This window comes from Sus scrofa, chromosome 9 (assembly GCF_000003025.6).
Source record: "Sus scrofa isolate TJ Tabasco breed Duroc chromosome 9, Sscrofa11.1, whole genome shotgun sequence".
NCBI classification, from domain to species: Eukaryota; Metazoa; Chordata; class Mammalia; order Artiodactyla; family Suidae; genus Sus; species Sus scrofa.
In genome coordinates, this window is record NC_010451.4 from 108,346,781 (window position 1) to 108,366,407 (window position 19,627).

Here is a 19,627-nt window from a genome sequence, read left to right on the forward strand (position 1 = left end):
TCCACCAATAATTACAAATGTATATGTGTCTTGAAACTGGCTTTTGAGTTTCCATTTCCACATGATTTTCTGCTTATCCACCAGAAAGGCAAGTAGATTATTTGAAAAGGAAAAAAATGGTAACCTCCACGCCAGGGAGAAGCAATGCAGTACCTAAAGTTCAGCTCGTTAGAAGGTCAACATCATAAACCCATTATGTGGGGACAATCTTTTCTTTCTTTTTGTTAAAAATGCATTTGCTTTTGAGCAGTAGTCTTCAGAGTGGAAGTGGGCACAATAATAATTTAGCAAAATGCAAAAAGTGTAGTAGTAAAATTTTATTTGTACTTATTTTAGAGTAAAAGAAAGTATGTTGTACTGCTGTCTATAAAGGAACAATCAGCAATGCAGGGGTATAAACTATGAATAAGTATTACTTAATGGGTATTTTCTTTTTTACAGATAAGGATGTAAGATCAAAATAATCTGAAATCCACTGTTCTGGAAGACCAAGCAATGACAATACTCTCTCTCAAAAAGTTTTTCTCAGAGTTCCTGTCATGGCTCAGTGGTTAAGGAATCCAACTAGGAGCCATGAGGTTGCGGATTCGATCCCTGGCCTCACTCAGTGGGTTAAGGATCTGGTGTTCCTGTGAGCTGTGGTGTAGGTCAGAGACAAGGCCAGGATCCCACGCTGCTGTGGCTCTGGTGTAGGCTGGTGGCTACAGCTCCGATTAGACCTTTAGCTTGGGAATCTCTATATGCCACAGTGTGGCCCTAGAAAAGACAAAAAAAAAAAAAAAAAAAAAAGGTTTCTCTTAGGGATAAGACTGCTCTTTATTTAGTGGAGTAACTTGATAACATGTGATGACTGAGAAAGTTGAGTGAATTCCTCTAGCTCGTCTAGATGGAAAACTAGGACAGACCCAGAATTTGGGCATTGTTTCTTAGGGATTTAAAAGGGGACCCGAGGACTCAGGAAAAAGAAGACCCAGAGAAATATTTTATTTAGAAGAATGAGAAACCACATGTTTTAAAAGAAAGACCTAGGGAGAGTGACGACTTTGAGGGAGAAATGATCAAGGACACTGAGGATGGTGTGATGGCGTATATTTCATTGGGGGTTGTTTTCTGTTTTGTTCCACGCTGTGGTTGCTTCTATTTTAATATTATTTTTATTGCACAGCTTTTGACACACAGCAGCCTTAGGTTATTGGTGCTTTGGGGACATGAATGCAACAGGCAAAGTGGGATGAAGAGACAGCGGGAGCCCTGGGACACAAAACGAGAATTCATCTGACTCGGGAGGACTTCTCAGCTCTTTTAAGCTTTTTCTTCTTTTTTTCAGGACCTCCATCATCATTCTTGTATACTGTCTGTGGCCCTATTCCCTCTTTACATGAATCCTTTCAGTATATCCCTTTGAACTTTTTCCTTCCAAAACATTTAGCAAGCAATGAGTTATAAATAAAACAATCATCAGGATAATATAGGAGAGAATATCAGATGACTATCAGATACCTAAACAACAAGCATATTTGTACAGACCAGCTATCAATGTCCTTGTCAAACTGTCTTATAATTATTTGTCTACATGCAATTCTCTCTTATACTTCCCCCTTCTCAGACCATGAGAAACTTGAGAGCAAGGAACAGGTCTTATCAGATTGTATATATATTAATTCCTACCTTGAAAATCAAATCAAGCCTTTTTTAAAAAATTTTTTTTATTTTAGAGCCATACCCATGGCATATGGAGTTTCCCAAGCTAGGGGTCAAATCGGAGCCATGAGTGCTGGCCTATGCCACAGCCACAGCCACGCAGGATCAGAGCCATGTCTGCAATCTACACCACAGCTCATGGCAACGCCAGATCCTTAACCCACTGAACAAGGCCAGGGATCGAACCTGCAACCTCATGGTTCCTAGTCAGATTCGTTTCGGCTGTGCCACCATGGGAACTCTAAAAATCAAGTCATTCTTTAAGCTAGAAAAGGGTGAAATCAGACACTGGAGTTCGAGTATTCAACTGGTCAAGGTTCAGTAGAAATGAATCTGACTAGCATCCATGAGGACGCAAGTGGCTCAGTAGAAATGAATCTGACTAGCATCCATGAGGACGCAAGTTTGATCCCTGGCCTTGCTCAGTGGGTTAAGGATCCGGCATTGCCGTGAGCTGTGGTGTAAGTCACAGATGTGTCTCAGATCTGGCGTCACTGTGGCTGTGGTGTAGGCGGGCAGCTACAGCTCCAATTCGACTCCTAACCTGGAAACCCCCATATGCCTCAGATGCAGCCCTAAAAAGACAAAAAAAAAAAAAAAAAAAAAAAAAAGATAACTCAGTGATGAGAGACCAGTTATGAAGAAGTAGATATGATGCCAGGAAACCAAAAACAATGCTACTCCAGGGCTATAACAGCAGTGCTGTCACTACCCCTACCCTCAAGATGGTAAAGAGAGAGGCCTGGTGACCAAAAACTGGAAAGAGAAATAACATGGAGCTAGCTGCTTTGAAAGAAGCTATGACCTTAGGTTGAGGAGTCAATCATCCCGAGGCAATGCTACAGAAAATAAACCAGTGAAATAAACACCATCAACTTATTCTTCTTCATTCCTCCAATATTTTGGTGGTGTTTTCTGTTGGCTGAATTCACCAGAAGCCAAAAGGCAAGGGAGACCGTTGAGGCAGTTCATACAAGCTCTCTGGGCAGAGGACAGGGTAAAGAATCAGAAAAATGTTGACAAGGAGTTCCTGCTGCTGTGAAGCAATGGGATCTTTGGTGTCTCTGGAGGGCTGGGACGCAGGTTTGATGCCTGGCCTGGCACAGTGGGTTAAAGATCTGGAGTCGCTGCAGCTGCAGCATAGTTTGCAACTATGGCTCAGATCTGGTCCCTGTTCTGGGAACTCCATATGCCACAGGGTGGCCAAAGAGGAAAAACAAATATTGACAAACCCCCATATTCAAAAATATTCCTGGAGTTCCTGTTGTGGTGCAGCAGAAATGAATCCAACTAGTATCCATGGGGATATGGGTTCAATTCCTGGCCTCGCTCTGTGGGTCAGGGATCTGGTGTTGCTATGAGCTGTGGTGTAGGTCGAAGATGTGGCTCAGATCCTGAGTTGCTGTGGTGTAGGCTGGCAGATGTAGGCTCAAATTCCACCCCTAGCCTGGGAACTTCCATATGCTGTAGGTGCAGCCCTAAAAAAAGAAAAAAAATGTCTTACTGAGATTATTGCTTCTAAAACAAAATCTGAGATCAAACTTGGTAAGTAAGGTATGATAAGAAAACAGAAGGTGATAAAATATAAGCTAGCATGTTTCAAAGGAAAACAACAGAAAAAAATGTCAGAAATGAAGGCCATATTGAAAACCTGATAAGAGAGAACTTAATTTGCTTAAAACATGGTAAAGAACCTGGAGATCAGGATCAGTAAAAACAAGCATAATTGCACAAAAAAAATTTAATTAAAAAAATGTCGAGAAAATGATGGTTGTGGAACATGGGTAGTCCTAACATACACATTGGTGTCCTCTAACAAGTTATTTCGTATCTTTTTAAAAATATATTTTTGCTGGATATAGAATTCTAAGTTGACTGTTCTTTTCCACCACTATCTTCTCACTTAGAGCTTTGGTTTCAGGTTAATCCTAGCCTCATAAAATCAATGTTCCTCTTCTTTTTTCTGCAAGATTTTGGGAAGGATTGACATTAAGTCTTCTTTAAATGTTATAATTCACTCCCCCCACTCCTGCCCCACACCCATGGCATGTGGAAGTTTCAGGGCCAGGGATCGAACCCACCCTACAGCAGCAACCCAGACCACTGCAGTGACAATATCAGATCCTTAACTTGCTGTGCCAAAGAGAACTTCTAGAATTCAATTTTGAAGCCATTTGGACCTGGATTCTTCTCTCTTCCAGTGTTTCTGATTGCAGTTTCATTTCTTCACTTATTATAGGTCTGTTGAGAGTTTCTCTTTCATCTTCAATCATCTTATGTAGTAATTTGCATATTTCTAGGAATTTGTGCAATTTATTAGTGAATAATTGCACATTGTGCTCTCTTAACATTATTTTTTAAGTTTGACAGTAATTTCCCCATGTTCATATCTGATTTTATGTATTTGTGATTTCTCCTTTATTTTCTTTGTCAGTCTAGCTAAAGTTTAGTCAGTTTTTGTTACCTTTTCTAAGAATCAACTTTTGGTTTTATTGATTCTCTCTATTCTTTCTATATTTATTTATGTCCACTGTAATGTTTATTATTTCATCCCTTCTATTAGCATTAAGTTTAATTTAATTACACATTTAATTTCTAGTTCCTCAAGACATAAAGTTAGGCTGTTGGGTTCTATCTTTCTTTTTAAATGTGTTTACAGTTAAATTTTCCTCTGAGTACTGCCTTAACTGCATTGATCTGCTTTTCTTTTTTAAAAGTCTTTTTCTCTGTTTTATTTTGGATAATTTCCTTTCTTTTGTCTTCAAGTTCACTAATCCTTTTTCCTATGAGGTCTAATTCTGCCATTAATCTTGTCTAGTGTATTTCTATACACTAGTCTAGCGTATTGTTCATCTCTAGAATTGTGAATTCATTCTTTTAAGTATCTTTCTCTCTCTTATCTACTTTTTAAACACAGGGAACAAAATTATGATTACTATTTTAAGATTCTCATCTGCTGATTCTAGTATTTGTGTCAGATCTGGATAAGTTTTGATTGATTTTTTTGCCTCATTGTGGGTTATATTTTCATGCTTTTTCACATGTATGACAATTTTTAATTGGATGCCATTCACCATAAATTTTACCAGGTTGGATGTTGGATATTTTTGTATTTTCATAAATATTCTTAAGCTTTTTTCTGGGATGAAGTTTGATCTTTTAAGGTGTTGTTTTTTAAGATCTGTTAGGCAGATGCAGAATAGTGAAACAACTAGGGCCATTTATTTCACTATTCAGGAAAGATCTTCTTGAGTACTATACCTAGTGTCCCCCAAATTATTAAACTCTTCAGTCTGTCTGGTAGAAACATGCACTCTTCCCAGTCTTATTGGAGCAATGGACAAAATTCTTACTAATCCTTTTATATTCTTCCTTCCCTATACTGATCGGTACTCAGCTGAATACTCAATAAGGGGGTGGTTATATAAATGCCTGGAGTTCTCTCTCTGTTTCCCCTTCTCCTCCCTTTTACCTTGCTCTGAAAAATTCTAGCTGCCTAGAATCTCAGCTCAGGCTCCTCAACCTAGGGATTCTGCCTGGTTCCACCTGGAGTACACTCCACCTCCATGTGGAAAACTGGGAATTTTTTTATAAGGCAGTAAGATGAGGCAGTCAGTCATAGGGCTTATCCCCTTCACTTTCCATTTCTCACTGATCACTGCTCTTCTTTCTCTGATGTCCATTTAATGTCTTGAAAACAACCATTACATGTATTTTGTCAGTTTAATTGTTCCAGGTAGTATGTTAAATATGGTCACTATTACTCCACATTGGCCAGAATCACAGGAATATATAACAACATGCTATAGATATTCATGAACTTCTTTCTTATTCTGTGGGCAGAGCAATTTGTCTCAGATGATGTCATGGTGCTAAGATGACCTACATACAGATGCTGTAAGCAATTTCTGTTTTATTCTTTATTGATCATCAGTATAAAAGGATATCAGCATCTATGATCTGAAAACACTTGAGTCACGTCTAATTTTTCTCCCTTTCACAGCCCTGCTCCTATCTCCCAGCATTCTTTCTCCTCTGTATCCATTCATTTCTTACTTAATGGTGATAGAAATCTTTGTAAGAAGATACATTTGCAAGTTTTAGGTAGACTGTACTTCCCCACAGGACTGCTAATCAAAATATTTTAGAGTTCTATCTTTGCGTGACTATAGATAACAATTATTTAATGCTCACCATAAGCTGGAGAGTGTTCTAAGCACTTTATATATTTAAAATCATTGAATCCACACAGAAGTCATTAAATAGGCTCTATTATTAGCTCTGGCAAAGACTAAAATGAGGCTAAGAAACTTCCCTAAGGTCAAAAAGACCACCACTATTTAATATTATTTCATGGGGATTTTGTAGAAAATATGTGTTTTGGGTGGGGGCAGGAGGAGGAGTACAGATTAGCTAGAAAAAGCTTTAGCATAATAAGATTTATTTATTCATAAATAGCTGGTCCCACCGAGCAAGGGTGTTCCTGAATGTGCTGTGCAAACCTACCGCTCTTGTGCAGAAGGGCTTTGCCCAGTTACTTGTTTCCTGGGGATTCACTTATTCTGTTGATCTTAACACTGGATTTACCTCTCAGTAGTGGTAATGAGTCTTCTCTTTCCATCTGGTCATCCTAAAAACTCTGAACTCACCATCTCCCATCTCCCTTCTATAGAGCTGAGCCTTCTTTTACACGCCTCATTCATGTGAAAAGCATCATTCACTCAACCCAAACTTGAAACTTCGGAGTTTTCTATAATTTCTCCCACTTGTTCACCCCTACAAAGAGTCACTCCTCAAGTGCCATTGATACTAACCCTCAAGTATTTCACAGGTCTGTCTCTTGTGCTCTGACCCTCTGCTCTCTGCTGTCATTTAGGTCTTTAGCCTGCTCTGTGGGGTTGCTACAGTAGGCCTCCCCCACCACATTGGCTTCAATTGCTGTGCTGATGTCTCAGTGGTTTTCCTAGAATTGAAACCTTTTTATGTTAATCATCTATTGTAAACCCTCCTGCTTTAAACTTCTGAGAAGCTTCATGCTGTTTTCACGTAAGGCCCAAAAGCACTACTGTGTTGCTTATGGGACTTCCTGTGTCCAGCCACACAGATGGCCTTTCCAGACTCTTGGTGACCTCACACAGCTCCTCCATTTCAGGTGGGGCATTGCCTTCACGGTTCCTTCTATGTGTCATACTCTTTCATCCTCTCTGACTTAGCACATCCTGTTTTCTCCTCCATGAAGTCACCATTCTCCCTTGCTTCCCAACTGCCTCACGCTATGGTCTGTGCCCTGCTCCACCTTACCTCTACTCTTGCCTCCAATCTTTTGTGGAAAGTAGAGCGAGTAATTAATTACTCTTATTTAGCATATAAAAATTAAGTGTATATGAAAAACATTTATTTTGGAAGTATCAGCTCAAAAACTTCATTGACATTCTTTTTATCAGTTACTACAAGTTGTGAGTTAAGTTTTCCAAGTGGAAAACCTTGACAGGGAAAAATTTATGATAAATAAATGAGTCTATAACACAGAAAAATAATAAATTATTTTACATTATAGAAATAATATTCAACTTTATAGATCATTTAGCCATACATTTAAAAATAGTATAATTATAGGAAGCATCCTAACTCTGTCACATAACAGTTGCAATCCTAGTCTAGTTACTAACCTTTTCTTAAGACTCCAATTTCTCCTCAGAAAACTAAATATAAAACTACTGTATGATCTAACAATCCCACTCCTGGCTGTATATCCAAACAAAACTGCAATTCAAGAAGATACATGCACCCCAGTGTTCACTGCAGAACTATTCACGATAGCCAAGACATGGAAGCAACCTAAAGGTCCATTGACAGAGGAATAGATAAAGAAGGTGTGGTATATGTATACAATGGAATAACACTCAGCCATAAAAACAACAAAATAAGGCCATATGCAGCAACATGGACGCAACTAGAAATTCTTGTACTAAGTGAAGTCAGAAAGAGAAGATAAATATCATATGATATCACTTCAATGTGGAATCTAAAATATGGCACAAATGAACCTATCTACAAAAGAGAAAGAGACTCAGACATAGAGAACAGGTTTGTGGTTGCCAAGGGGGAGGTGGGAGGGAGTGGGATGGACTGGGAGTTTGGGGTTAGTAGATGCAAAAACCATTACATTTAGGATGGATAAACAACAAGATCCTACTGTATAGCACAGGGAACTGTATCCAATCCCTTGGGATAGACCATGATGGAAGATAATATGAAAAAAGGGATGTATATATATATATATGTATGACTGGGTCACTTTGCTATACAGCAGAAATTTGCACAGCATTGTAAAACAATTATACTTTAATAAAAAAATTTTCACAAGTCTGTAAGGAGTTCCTTTGTGGTGCAATGGCTTAAGGATCCGGCATTGTCATTGTATTTTTTCAGTCACTGCTGTGGCATGGGTTCAGTCCCTGGCCTGGGAACTTCCACATGCCATGGGCACGACCAAAAAAATTTCATGAGAAATATGCTACATCAGATGAACAGAGTGACCCAGGAAACTTTTTAAAAACAGAAAATTAAACTGGAAGTTATACATACAACTTGTACTCCAGGTATTACTAGAGAATTCACCCCTAAAAAGTGGGCACAAAACAATTCCCAGGCCAAGTTAGCCACTCACCCTACCTATCAACATAGAACAGGTCCCACTCTGAGGAGAAGTGATGCGAAAGAAATCACAGGGCAATGAGGAAAGTAAGTTAGGCCACTGGAAAGGTAGGAGCTAAGGAAGAAGAACCATCTCTAAAAATTATCCACTAGCCTCGAGAATCCTCTAGGGAAGTTTGATTTTTAAGCAAAAGTAAGTATCATAAAGTCATAGGGAAGGCAATAAACACAGGGGAGGCTGGGATGAAAAGTCAGCAGGTTAATATCCAGCCAATGTGGTTGTCTGAGCTGGTGCAGAAAGATGTACAGTTCAGGTCTAAACATGTGAAAATACTAAACAAAATAACTCAGTTTCTTTTATTTCAACAATTTTCAATTTAGTTGCAAACTAAGAGAAAGAAATATCTAGGGCAGAGAAGCAAAACAGGAAATTGAAGTCATAGTGGTAAGCACGACTGGACTAGAAAGTATTCACTGGCATACTACAATGGAGAACACGCCTCAACAGGTTTATCTACACTATAAAAAGTTGAGAGTTCAGGATTCTTTGTTAGCTGCAACTGCTGGACATAAAGATAGGCTGTCCCATTTCTGAAAAGGGACTATACACATTTTCCCTCCAACTGATTTAATGTTAGGAGTGAGGATGCTTGCCATCCATAGGAATTCTATGTGGATAAAAAGTCATTGATGAGAAATTCAGGTCCCAGAACTGTGCCAGTCATAGATATGGATCAGGATTTTCAGCTACGGGAAATAGGAAATTTAAGTGGAGAAATTAACGTACAATCTGTCTGGTACTCTAAATATTGATGGGGCTGGGCAAAGTCACATGCAACATCACTGTGCAGCTAGCATCCACAGCCCTGTCACAGGGGCTCGTACTAAAAGCAATTCCTGCTAATACTACTGAGCCAAAAAAAAAAAAAAAAGGAATGAAATATTGCCATTTGCAGCAACATGGATGGACTTAGAGATGATCATACTAAGTCAGACAGAGAAAGACAAACATCATATGATAGCACTTATATGTGGAAACTTAAAAATAATACAAATGAACATTTTTATAAAACAGAAAAAGACCCACAGACTTTGAAAACAAACTCATGGTTACCAAAGGGGACAGGTTGGGGGGAGGGATTGATTGGGGGTTTAGGAATGGTATATGCACACTACTGTCTCTGGAATGAGTGGTCAACAGGGTCCTGCTGTATAGCACAGGGAAATTGACTCAATATTCTGTGAAAACCTATATGGGAAAAGAACCTGAAAAAGAATGGATGTGTGAATGCATATAACTGAATCACTCCGTTGTATAGCAGAAATTATCACAACATTGTAAATTTCCTGTACTTCAATAAATCTTTAAAAATGACAAGCGATTTCTGCTAAACATGAGAGCACAGAAAAAGTCACATACACACACACACATCACTGTGAAGGATAATCAGCTGACCAAATGCATTGGCTAGACTTGTATCTTAAGAAAAAGAGAAACAGCAAGCTAAAAAAGATGTGAAGTGAAAAAGCTAGAATTCTTACAACATGAAAAGGAGAGTTTGTTTTTTAAAAGTTACATTAAAAATTTCCTAATATAAATTCTATGAACAACATAATAAAACACACACACAGTTTTACAAAGGTCCAGAGGAACTGTCCCAGATTGGAGAAGACCAAGGAGAGGACAACCAAATGCAATGTGGGCCTCAGGATTGAATCCTGGACCAGCAAAAGGACATTCTTGGGAAGGTGGAAGAGATTTGTATGAGGTCTACAGTGTAGTTAATACTGTATCAACATGAACTTACTGGTTTCCATAATTATACTATGGTTATGAAAGATGACAAGCTAAGCGGAGTGTGTATAGGAACTCTGTGTACTACTTTTGCCACTTTCTTGTAAGTCTAAAATGATTTGTGATTTTTTTTAAAAAGAAGAACAGAGGTAGGCGCAGGAGAATCTGGAGAGCCCTCTGATCCAAGCCGAGGCGCACAGGTTTCATACAAGACACCTTCGGAAGCAGAAGCGGTGGCAGCGTCAAGCCCAGGATGGGTGATGGAATCTGCACTGAGCAGGCGCACCTTGGAGGCAGAGGGGAGATGCCAGGGCAACTCCGGAAGAGGCAGCAAGGGGTATACGAACTTTGGGGCCAACTGCTCTGTAACCGCTGACCAGGTCTGCGCGCTGGGCTCGTGGTCCTCGGGCCGGCAGGACAGGTGCTCGCACCAGCCAGACTGGTGGCAGGCAACGTTGGCGACCTTGGGCTTCCTGGCCATCCTGGCATCCTTCCTTCCTTCTGCGGAACCAGCGGGGGCTGAAGGGCCCCGGGAGCTCGCCCCACCCCCGCCTTGGGGTTGCTCTGCGTCCGGGGAACTTGGACTTGATTGAATTCGCCCCACAAAAATACAGGGCTCCGTAAGAGAGCTGATTTACATCCTCCCGGGCTGTGAGTTTCTGGTCTTGAAAGGTCCCAGTCAGCAACTGTAGGAGGATCTATTTTGCATAAATAAGGCTTGTCTGAGAATCCCGCTGCCCTTGCTGGTTGTAGTCTTGCTGGGGGTCCGCTAGGTCCGCTGTCACACACGCAGTCAGACCCACGTCTTAACATCCCTAACACCAATGAATAGGACTTCAGGGGCCTCACGGATTTAATACTTGCAGAAAGTTTATGTTGCTCTCCAGAACCCACTAGTGGCCTTGTTCTAAAACGTAAATCTCCCGGAGAGGGACCCAAGGAAGATCCATGACCATGTTCATGGCGATTAACAAACATGCACACAGAAACAGAACCATGCATAATGCTTAAGGAAAACAAACTAAACACAGTTTAAGAAGCTGTGACTCCTAAAGGTTCATATTTAAAAAAAAAATTTTTTTTTAGAGGCTAATGCTTTATTAGGGATTCACTTCTGGGAAATCTAGAGTGAAGGACTGAGCTGGCCTTAGTTTTGTAAAAACACACAACTGGTTGCTCATCTTGCAGAACATCTTTTTAAATTTTTAAAAATTTTTTATAGAATTAAAAAAATTTTATTGCTATTTCCCCAATACAACTTTTTTTTCCCTACTGTACAGCATGGTGACCCAGTTACATATACATTCTTTTTTCTGCCATTATCATGCTCCATCATAAGTGGCTAGACATAGTTCTCAGTGCTACACAGCAGGCTCTCATTGCTAATAATTTTAAAGGTCGCTTTCCATTTACAGTTAATACAAAATATTGGCTATATTCCCCGTGTTGTACAATATATCTTTGAGCCTGTCTTATACCCGTTAGTTTGTACCTCCCCTTCCCCCACTCTTATCTTGCCCCTCTCACTCTCCCTATAGGTAAGCACTAGTTTGTTTTCTAAATATGTGAATTGTCTTCTTTTATGTCTTCTTTTGCTTCAGAATTATTGGAAGAGACAGCATGGGTGCAAGCATATAGCACAGAGCCCAGCCTGAAGGGTTCTTCAGAGACCCTGGCTTTCTCTCCAGAAAAGAGACGCGTCATAATCCAAGACTGCTGAAGAAAAATTTCTGCAGTACATAAAATTCTGCCTGTAGGAATAAAGAGAAGAACAGTATGCACCTTTCCTTTTAAATGTTTTCTATTTTTCTTCCCTCTTTCATGTGATGGTGGATAAATGGCAGGCAAAAAGCGAGAACTTCAGTTACAGGTGGGCATGATGTTCCAACAATTCTTGCCTGGTGCCTTGGCATTTGAGACCTTTTACAGAGCTTCCCTTTTTGCAGGCAGTCATCGATAATCAAAGCCTGTGGGATGAGATGTTGCAGAACAAAGGCCTGACAGGTACTGGGGCTCCCCAGTTTTTCAACATCCGGAGGTGGGCCCATGGCACCTCATGACACCCCAATACCAAGCACCACTCCTCACTTTTCAGAGTAAAGACCTGCTCTGTCTTTATCCTGCCCCTGCCCCCAGGAATGGGATAAGCTACTCTTCTAAATGCATTGACTCCGTTCTTTCACAAATACTGTCATTTCTTCCAGTGATTGATGTGTACCAAGCCTGGTGTGGACCTTGCAAAGCCATGCAAACTTTATTCAGAAAATTGAAAAATGAGCTGAATGAAGATGAAATGCTGCATTTTGCTGTAGTAAGGATTTCATTTCCGTTAAACTATTATTTTCTTGTCACTTTAAGGATTGTCTTAATTTAAACAATCTGTCAACTCTTCAAAATGGACAGTGTTTACTTGGCAGCTTTACTATATATTTAATTCTACTGGATCTGAGAACAAATGTGATTTTTATCCCATTCCTATAATTCTGAGGTTATATACCGTGGTCATGAATATTAGAAAAACACAAAAATGGGTATCTGTCTATTGCCCTGTTTCTTTTCACCTGATTGTATGATGTGTGTTCAGACTACGGGCTGCAAATGCCATTTACTGGATAGCACTGAGTAGGAATCTGGGCATTTACCCAGTTAATAATTTAAAAATGGTAGTGATTTCCCCTCCCTTATTTGCCTCCCAAATGTGACAATGGATTAAAATGTTACAGCTGAACTCACTGTGTTGATTATTCAGTTTATCCACATCAAATTATTAATTGCTTAGAGTTTTGTTGTCTAATATGATAGCAACTAAGCAAAGTGTCTTCTGAGCCCTTGCAATGTGGCTAGTGTAATTGAGGAATGGAATTTTTAATTTTAATTAAAGTACATTGATTAAAAACCAGATACTCTAGTTAACCGTAAAACTTTTAAGTTGTTTGGGACAATTGGATATGTGAATCTACATCTTTGACTGTGAACTTTATGAAAGCTAATTAGAGATTAATTTTTTTTTGTCTTTTTGCCGTTTCTTGGGCCACTCCCACGGCATATGGAGGTTCCCAGGCTAGGGGTCTAATTGGAGCTGTAGCTGCCAGCCTACGCCAGAGCCACAGCAATGAGGGATCTGAGCTGCATCTGTGACCCACACCACAGCTCACAGCAACGCCAGATCCTTAACTCACTGAGCATGGCCAGGGATCGAACCCACAACCTCATGGTTCCTAGTCGGATTCATTAACCACTGCGCTATGACGGGAACTCCCAAGATTAATTATTTATGATTAAAAGTTAGCCCACAAAGTGTGATGTACTCTAAATGTAAAATATACACTAGATTTTGAAGACTTAGTATGAAGGAATGTGAAATATTTCATTGACTTCATGTTAAAATGATCATTTTTGGATATAGTGGATTAAGTAAAATATACTATTAGATTACTTTCACCTGTTTCATTTAGTTTTTAAATGTAGATACCAAAGAATTTAAAAGTATATATATGTAACTCGCATTCCATTTCTACTGGACAGAAACATATCCAGACCAGCTAGACCTAAGAAATAGAAGCAGAGAACTCATATATCTCTATCTCTTCTCCCTAAAACTCATAATCCCTGAAGGCAACCTGAAACTCCCACCCATTGCATGTTGTCATGGGTCCACACCGTCCCACCCAGACCTTGGGATCAATTTGCTTACTGACCTCAGCTTGTGTTTGACTGTCCGTCATCCCCTTCTGCAGCCACATTGTTTATAGGACTCGGTTCCGGTTTACAAATAAGTAATCTTAAGCTTACAAAGTCACTTCTTCCTATCTTTTCCTCTCAAAGATTGGGGGTTGCAAAGAAAAAAAATCTACAGAACCCATAAAGAACAAAGAAAGAAAAGTTAAAAGGAGAGAGCACGTAGTTACACAGTCATTAGGTCTGTTGGTCCAGAGGTTGACTTTGTCTTCGGAAATAAGGGCTCCATAATTTTTTTCAAGGGCAGCATTCCTTAACAACCTGCTGCACTCTGAATAGTCAGAATGACCTGAGTAGAGCTGGACTAGTCATCCTAGATGTGGTCCTTGACAGAGAGGAAAGGTAATTTCAGAGGATAGAGAAAGAGGCCTCAAGGGGATTGCCATATGCGGTAGACGGGGTTGGTCTGAGAAGTAATAAGACAAGATGAGATGGATCTAACAGCAGGCAAATGGATCATGGAGAATCAAGGATCAGAAAATTCTTGTGAATCCCGGCAGTTTTTCTGGAAGTGGTACAGGGCACAAGTTCATGGTCTAGGGGCTGTGAGGAGACTCCTGTATCTGAAAGGAAATTGAGTCAATGAGGAGAGACTGACAACAAGGCAGACCCCTTGCTCACCCGCCAGGCTACCTGGAAGGGAACTGGGGCTTGGAAACAAGGAGAGAAGACAGTAACTTGATGCTGTGCTCCCAGGTGGTCTGGAGTCATAAATCCCTCCTTGTTTACGGAGCCTGAGTCGGCACAAACCTGGAGTATGTGTGTAACTTGGACAAGGCAGGGGAGGCTGAGGAGTGGGTGCAGAAGGATGAACTCACCTGGTTTGTTGGGATCCCATTTCAGCACAGCTCAGAGCTATGTGAGGATACAGGTGTTAAGAGCACCGCCTCCCACTCAGAGTCTTCTGATCTTGTCCTCTCAGCGGTACCTCAGCCAGCCAGAATTCCTCAATCTACCTCACAATGAGTCAGCTCCATCACTGTGTCTATCCCACTAGGAAGTGCTAGTAAAGTCTTTCCAAAACACTTCCAAAATATGTTCATAAAGCTAGCATCCATTGGATTTAACAATAAAAATATTTGTGCACTCTGAATGGTCTCTCTTCTGGGCATATCCAACAATAGCGCAATCACATAGATTGCTGCTATTTTTCTCCTAAGATCCTAAGACCCCCCCCTCATAAAAGGTAAAAAAATTGTCTCCAAATTATTTCCTTGAGAGCGACAGAGGGGCGCCCTCTGCTGGATATTTGTCTTTCTGCAGTTAACCAAGGAAAGGGAAACTTCCTGGACTTGTAAACTAGATATGAACTTACAGAGTACAGACTACAACTTAGAGTACAAACTCATAGTATAAACACCTACGAGGTTGACTACTTATTGAAATCACCTTAAGCTTAAGAGTCAGTATAAAATTTTTTCTACTATGTGCCTTTTAAACACTTGAAAACTTGTACTAACATTGTGCTTATACATATAAAAATTCAGTAAATTTTATTTATTATTCCTTAAATATTATTTTTTATAGTTTTCAAGTAATATTATCACCACATTCTTTGTTAATATTTTATTATAATGTAAAACTGGCAATGACTTTACCTAGATTACTTTTAAAAATAATCTTTGAATTTTTTCCTTTAATATAATAGATTATTTTCTTTCAACTCTTTTTCGTTTCTCAAGGCCGTAGAACTTTATTATTTATTTACGTATGTATTTGTTTATGGATGTATTTATTTATATTTTAATTTTTTCAGCTATGCCGGAGGCATGTGGAAGTTCTCAGGCCAGGAATCAAACCTGAGCCATAGCAGTGAAAATGGCAAGTCTTTAATATCTAGGCCACTAGGGAACTCCAGAACTTACATTTTCTAGAAAGAGAGAGAAAGAAAGGAAGAGAGAAATAAATGAAGGAATGAAGAAATAAAGAAAATGATGTAGAATTCAACATGTTACAACAAGATTGTGACACAACCCCTCTGGCTGACACAGGGTTAAGGGACGCTTACCATCCTTGGCTTCCCCCTCACCATTCTTGGCCACAGTTGAGGACCCTCTAGAAATCTCAGTTTGCAAACAATCGCCTTAGGTTACAAAACATCACTCTTAATAGGAGACCCTACCGAACGCAACTCATTCTGATACCTGGCCCAAGGGATGTTCACGTTAATATGAAGGAAAATGCTATTATTTAATATGCAGTTGTCAATAATCAGTTGAGGACAACTTGAACTTTGCGAGAAAACTTTAAAATCAAAGACTTTGAAATTTGATCACTGATTTATTCAAGAAGCATTTAGCAAGCTCCTTTTTCTGTTTGGCCTGTGACTGATGAAGGGGAGGGGTGATGTGCAAAGGTGAGTATGGATGGAACATCATTTATCTGTACATGTAGCTCTTACAGAGGACATGAGCTAGGTCCACATAGCAGTAGTACAAGACTGAAATAGATGAGAGGTGCCCCAGAAAAGGGCAGTGAAGTGCTATGTGGAGGGGAGATGGTTTGCAGCATGAGAGAGCAAGGCGGACTGCTTGGAAGAAGGGCACTGGAGCTGGGTTGGAAAAGGGCAGGTAACGAGGAAATCGAAGGTGGTGGTATAACCTAGACGGCAAGGAGATGCATGTCCCCACAGGTCGGGTCCATAAAGGTGAACAGTGAGAGGTAAAAGTTGGTCAAATGATGCAGGGCCTGAATTGCCAGTAAGCGCAATTTGATCCTAAAAACAACTATAACATACTCAGGAAATGTTGTAGTGAACATAAAACATTGTACATATCTCTGCATTTTCTGAATATAGCATATCAAAATACATGCATATAGTGTCCTTTATTATTTTACAAAATATTTTTTTTTCAGGCAGAAGCTGACAGTATTGTAACTTTGCAGTCATTTAGAGATAAATGTGAACCTCTTTTTCTCTTCAGTGTTGTAAGTACATTTATCATCTCAAGTGTGTTATCAGATTCCAATTTACAGCTAAAGAGCATGTACCTTTGTAAAATTGCTGGAACTTTTGGCCTTAAATTTCTTGTCTATTACTATTTGAATAATTTGATCTCTAGAAGCTCATAATGGATTGAGAAGATTAGACTACCACACATTTAATTGATCAGGGAAAAGGAAATTAAAATAGTATTTACCTTTCCTAGGGAAATAATCAGAGATATGTATGATGAATTATTACTTTAGGAGTGAAAAAATGGAAATTTCTTAGATATCCAGCAGAAGACAAATTGGTTATAAATATTCATGTGTATCAATACAGGGAAATATTTGTATGACCACTATTTTGTAATATATATTGCTTTTATCTCTGTATTTGCAAAAGTATAGAAAGACAGGTAGTATATTCATCAAAATGTTAATAGCAGTTTTCTATGGATGCATGATTTAAATTTTCTTCTTATACTTTTCTATGTTTTCCAAATATTCCATGATAAACACACAATTTTAATAATTAGAAAAACCAGAGCTCCCATTGTGGCTCAGCAGGTTAAAGACTTGACACAGAGTCCTTGAAGATGTGGGTTCAATCCCTGGCCTCACTCAGTGGATTGAGGATCAGGTGTTGCCACCAGCTGCCTCAGAGGTTGCAGATGTGGCTCAGATCTGGTGTTGCTGTGGCTGCGGCAAAGGCCTCAGGTGCAGCTCTAATTAGATCCCTAGCCTGGGAACTTTCATATGCTGCAGCTATTGCCATAAAAAAAAAAATCAGTGAAACATAGTAACTGCTGTTTTCTAAAAGAAGAGTATACAGATGTTTCCTGGTGGCTCAGCAGGTTAGGGATCTGGCATTGTGGCTACTGTGGCTTGGGTTCCATCCCTGGTCCTGGAACTTCTGCATGCTGTAGGTGCACCCAAAATAAATAAATTAATTAATAAAAGAAGAGAATTCAGGTAAGTGCTAAGTTGTGTGACACACAAATCTCTAGCTGTGTGTCTGCACAGTTCTCTAGCTGTGTAACTGCTACACAGCTAGAGAATTGAGATAATAAGGAAAGACTTCCCAGAGAGCGCTTGAACTGTTCCCCTGCTGTTGAAAACTTTGGCATTTTTTGACATTATGAATAATTATTAAAAAAGAAACAACACTCCTCAGATATAACATTTTTCATTTGTTTTTTGAGGGCCACACACATGTCATATGGAAGTTCCCAGGCTAGGGATCAAATTGGAGATATAGGTGCCGGCCTACACCAGAGCCATGCCATGCCTACACCAGATCTGAGCCATGTCTGCGACCTACACCACAGTTCACGGCAATGCCGGATCCTTAATCCACTGAGCGAGGCTGGGATCAAACCCACCTCCTCAAGAATACTAGTTGGCTTCTTAACCTGCTGAGCTACAATGGGAACTCCACAGATATAGCTTTTTGTTTATGTTAAACAACAGTCTTGCAGCTATTTCAGGGAATTGAAGCCTGGATTAATGGATAAAAACACTGCACTATAGATCTTGCTGTAAGTTGGACGTGTAGGATATCATGATTTACATGAGGGCTCAGCCAGCGTTTTCCATCATCGGCTACGTGGTGTTTTCAGCTTTGCAGAAATACAGTCTGTCTCGGGTCATGGTTTGCTGACCCCTGGCCTAGATGCAGTTTGTGGAATGGGCTTGGTGGGCTCATGGAACCATGGGGAGGCTTTCATAGCAATAACTGTAAGGAGCCTGGGGCTGAGGAACAAAGCCTGGGCAGGGGGCCACCATGTAGAGTCTGGAGCTCTGGGATGGTCATCACCCTGCTGGGTCAGGTCTGATGGGCAGATCCACACCCACCTCCCCAAGACACCATCTGGTCCGTCCTCTCTTATCTGCAATCAGCGCCCAGAGTAGACGTCCATGCTTTCTCCCAGCCCATATACATGCTCCACCTTCTAACACTCCGAATTTTCTTTTGCTGACTTTGTTCTCCATTTCTCCCCTTGTCTCTCAAACCCTTTCACCCAGTGTCATCTGGAATTAATTATGCAATTGGCAAATATCCCAGGCATTTCACCCATGATGCTGAGCTTTTGTTCTGTTTCCTTGACTTTCCTTAAATATGTCTTCTTAGGAGATTTTTCTCTGCTGCTCAAAAATAGTGAATATTTTCTCAGATTGCATGTCTTTTTTTTTTTTTTTTTGACCACTCCCTCGGCATGTGGAAGTTCCTGGGCCAGGGATCCAGCCCGAGCCATAGCAGTGAGCAGAGCTATAGCAGTGACAATGCTGGATCTGTAACCCACTGAGCCACCAGGGAGCTCTACATGTTGCATGTCTTGAGGTCAGGAGTAGAACTGAAGTTCCCCTTACTTCTCACTACCTTAATAACATTCCTTTCCCTGCTTGTCAGACCCCCTATCTGGCTGAGGCTCCTTCTCGCCCACTTTATTCCTGTCATTTGCTGCCTTTTATATCAGTTCTGTAGATGACTAAAGACTTTGGCGTGTGGCTCAAAATCTTCCTCTCCAGTCCAAGTCCTGCCATCATGCCACCACTCTGGGACGTCAGTGTCCTGGCCTGGCCTCTCAATTGTTTTTTTTTTTCTTTTTATGGCCACACCCTTGATATATGGAAGTTCCCAGGCTAGGGGTTGAATCAGCACTACAGCTGCTGGCCGACGCCACAGCACAGCAACGTGGGATCCGAGCCACATCTGCAAACTACATCAGAGCTCAGGGATCCTTAACCCACTGAGCAAGGCCAGAAATTGAACCTGAATACTCATGGATACTAGTTGGGCTTGCTACTGCT

At 40.3% G+C, this 19,627-nt stretch overlaps 1 protein-coding gene across 1 annotated transcript in view; it reads left to right on the plus strand.

Moving 5' to 3' along the window:
• The window catches only part of NME8 (NME/NM23 family member 8), a 35,467-nt gene continuing 27,348 nt past the window's right edge, over positions 11,509-19,627 (plus strand). Inside the window, exons 1-4 of the mRNA XM_021063577.1 lie at positions 11,509-12,023; positions 12,100-12,157; positions 12,358-12,464; positions 16,748-16,819. Of these exons, the coding sequence (XP_020919236.1) occupies positions 11,991-12,023; positions 12,100-12,157; positions 12,358-12,464; positions 16,748-16,819 (270 nt within the window). The 5' untranslated portion in view covers positions 11,509-11,990. The remainder of the gene's footprint in view (positions 12,024-12,099; positions 12,158-12,357; positions 12,465-16,747; positions 16,820-19,627) is intronic.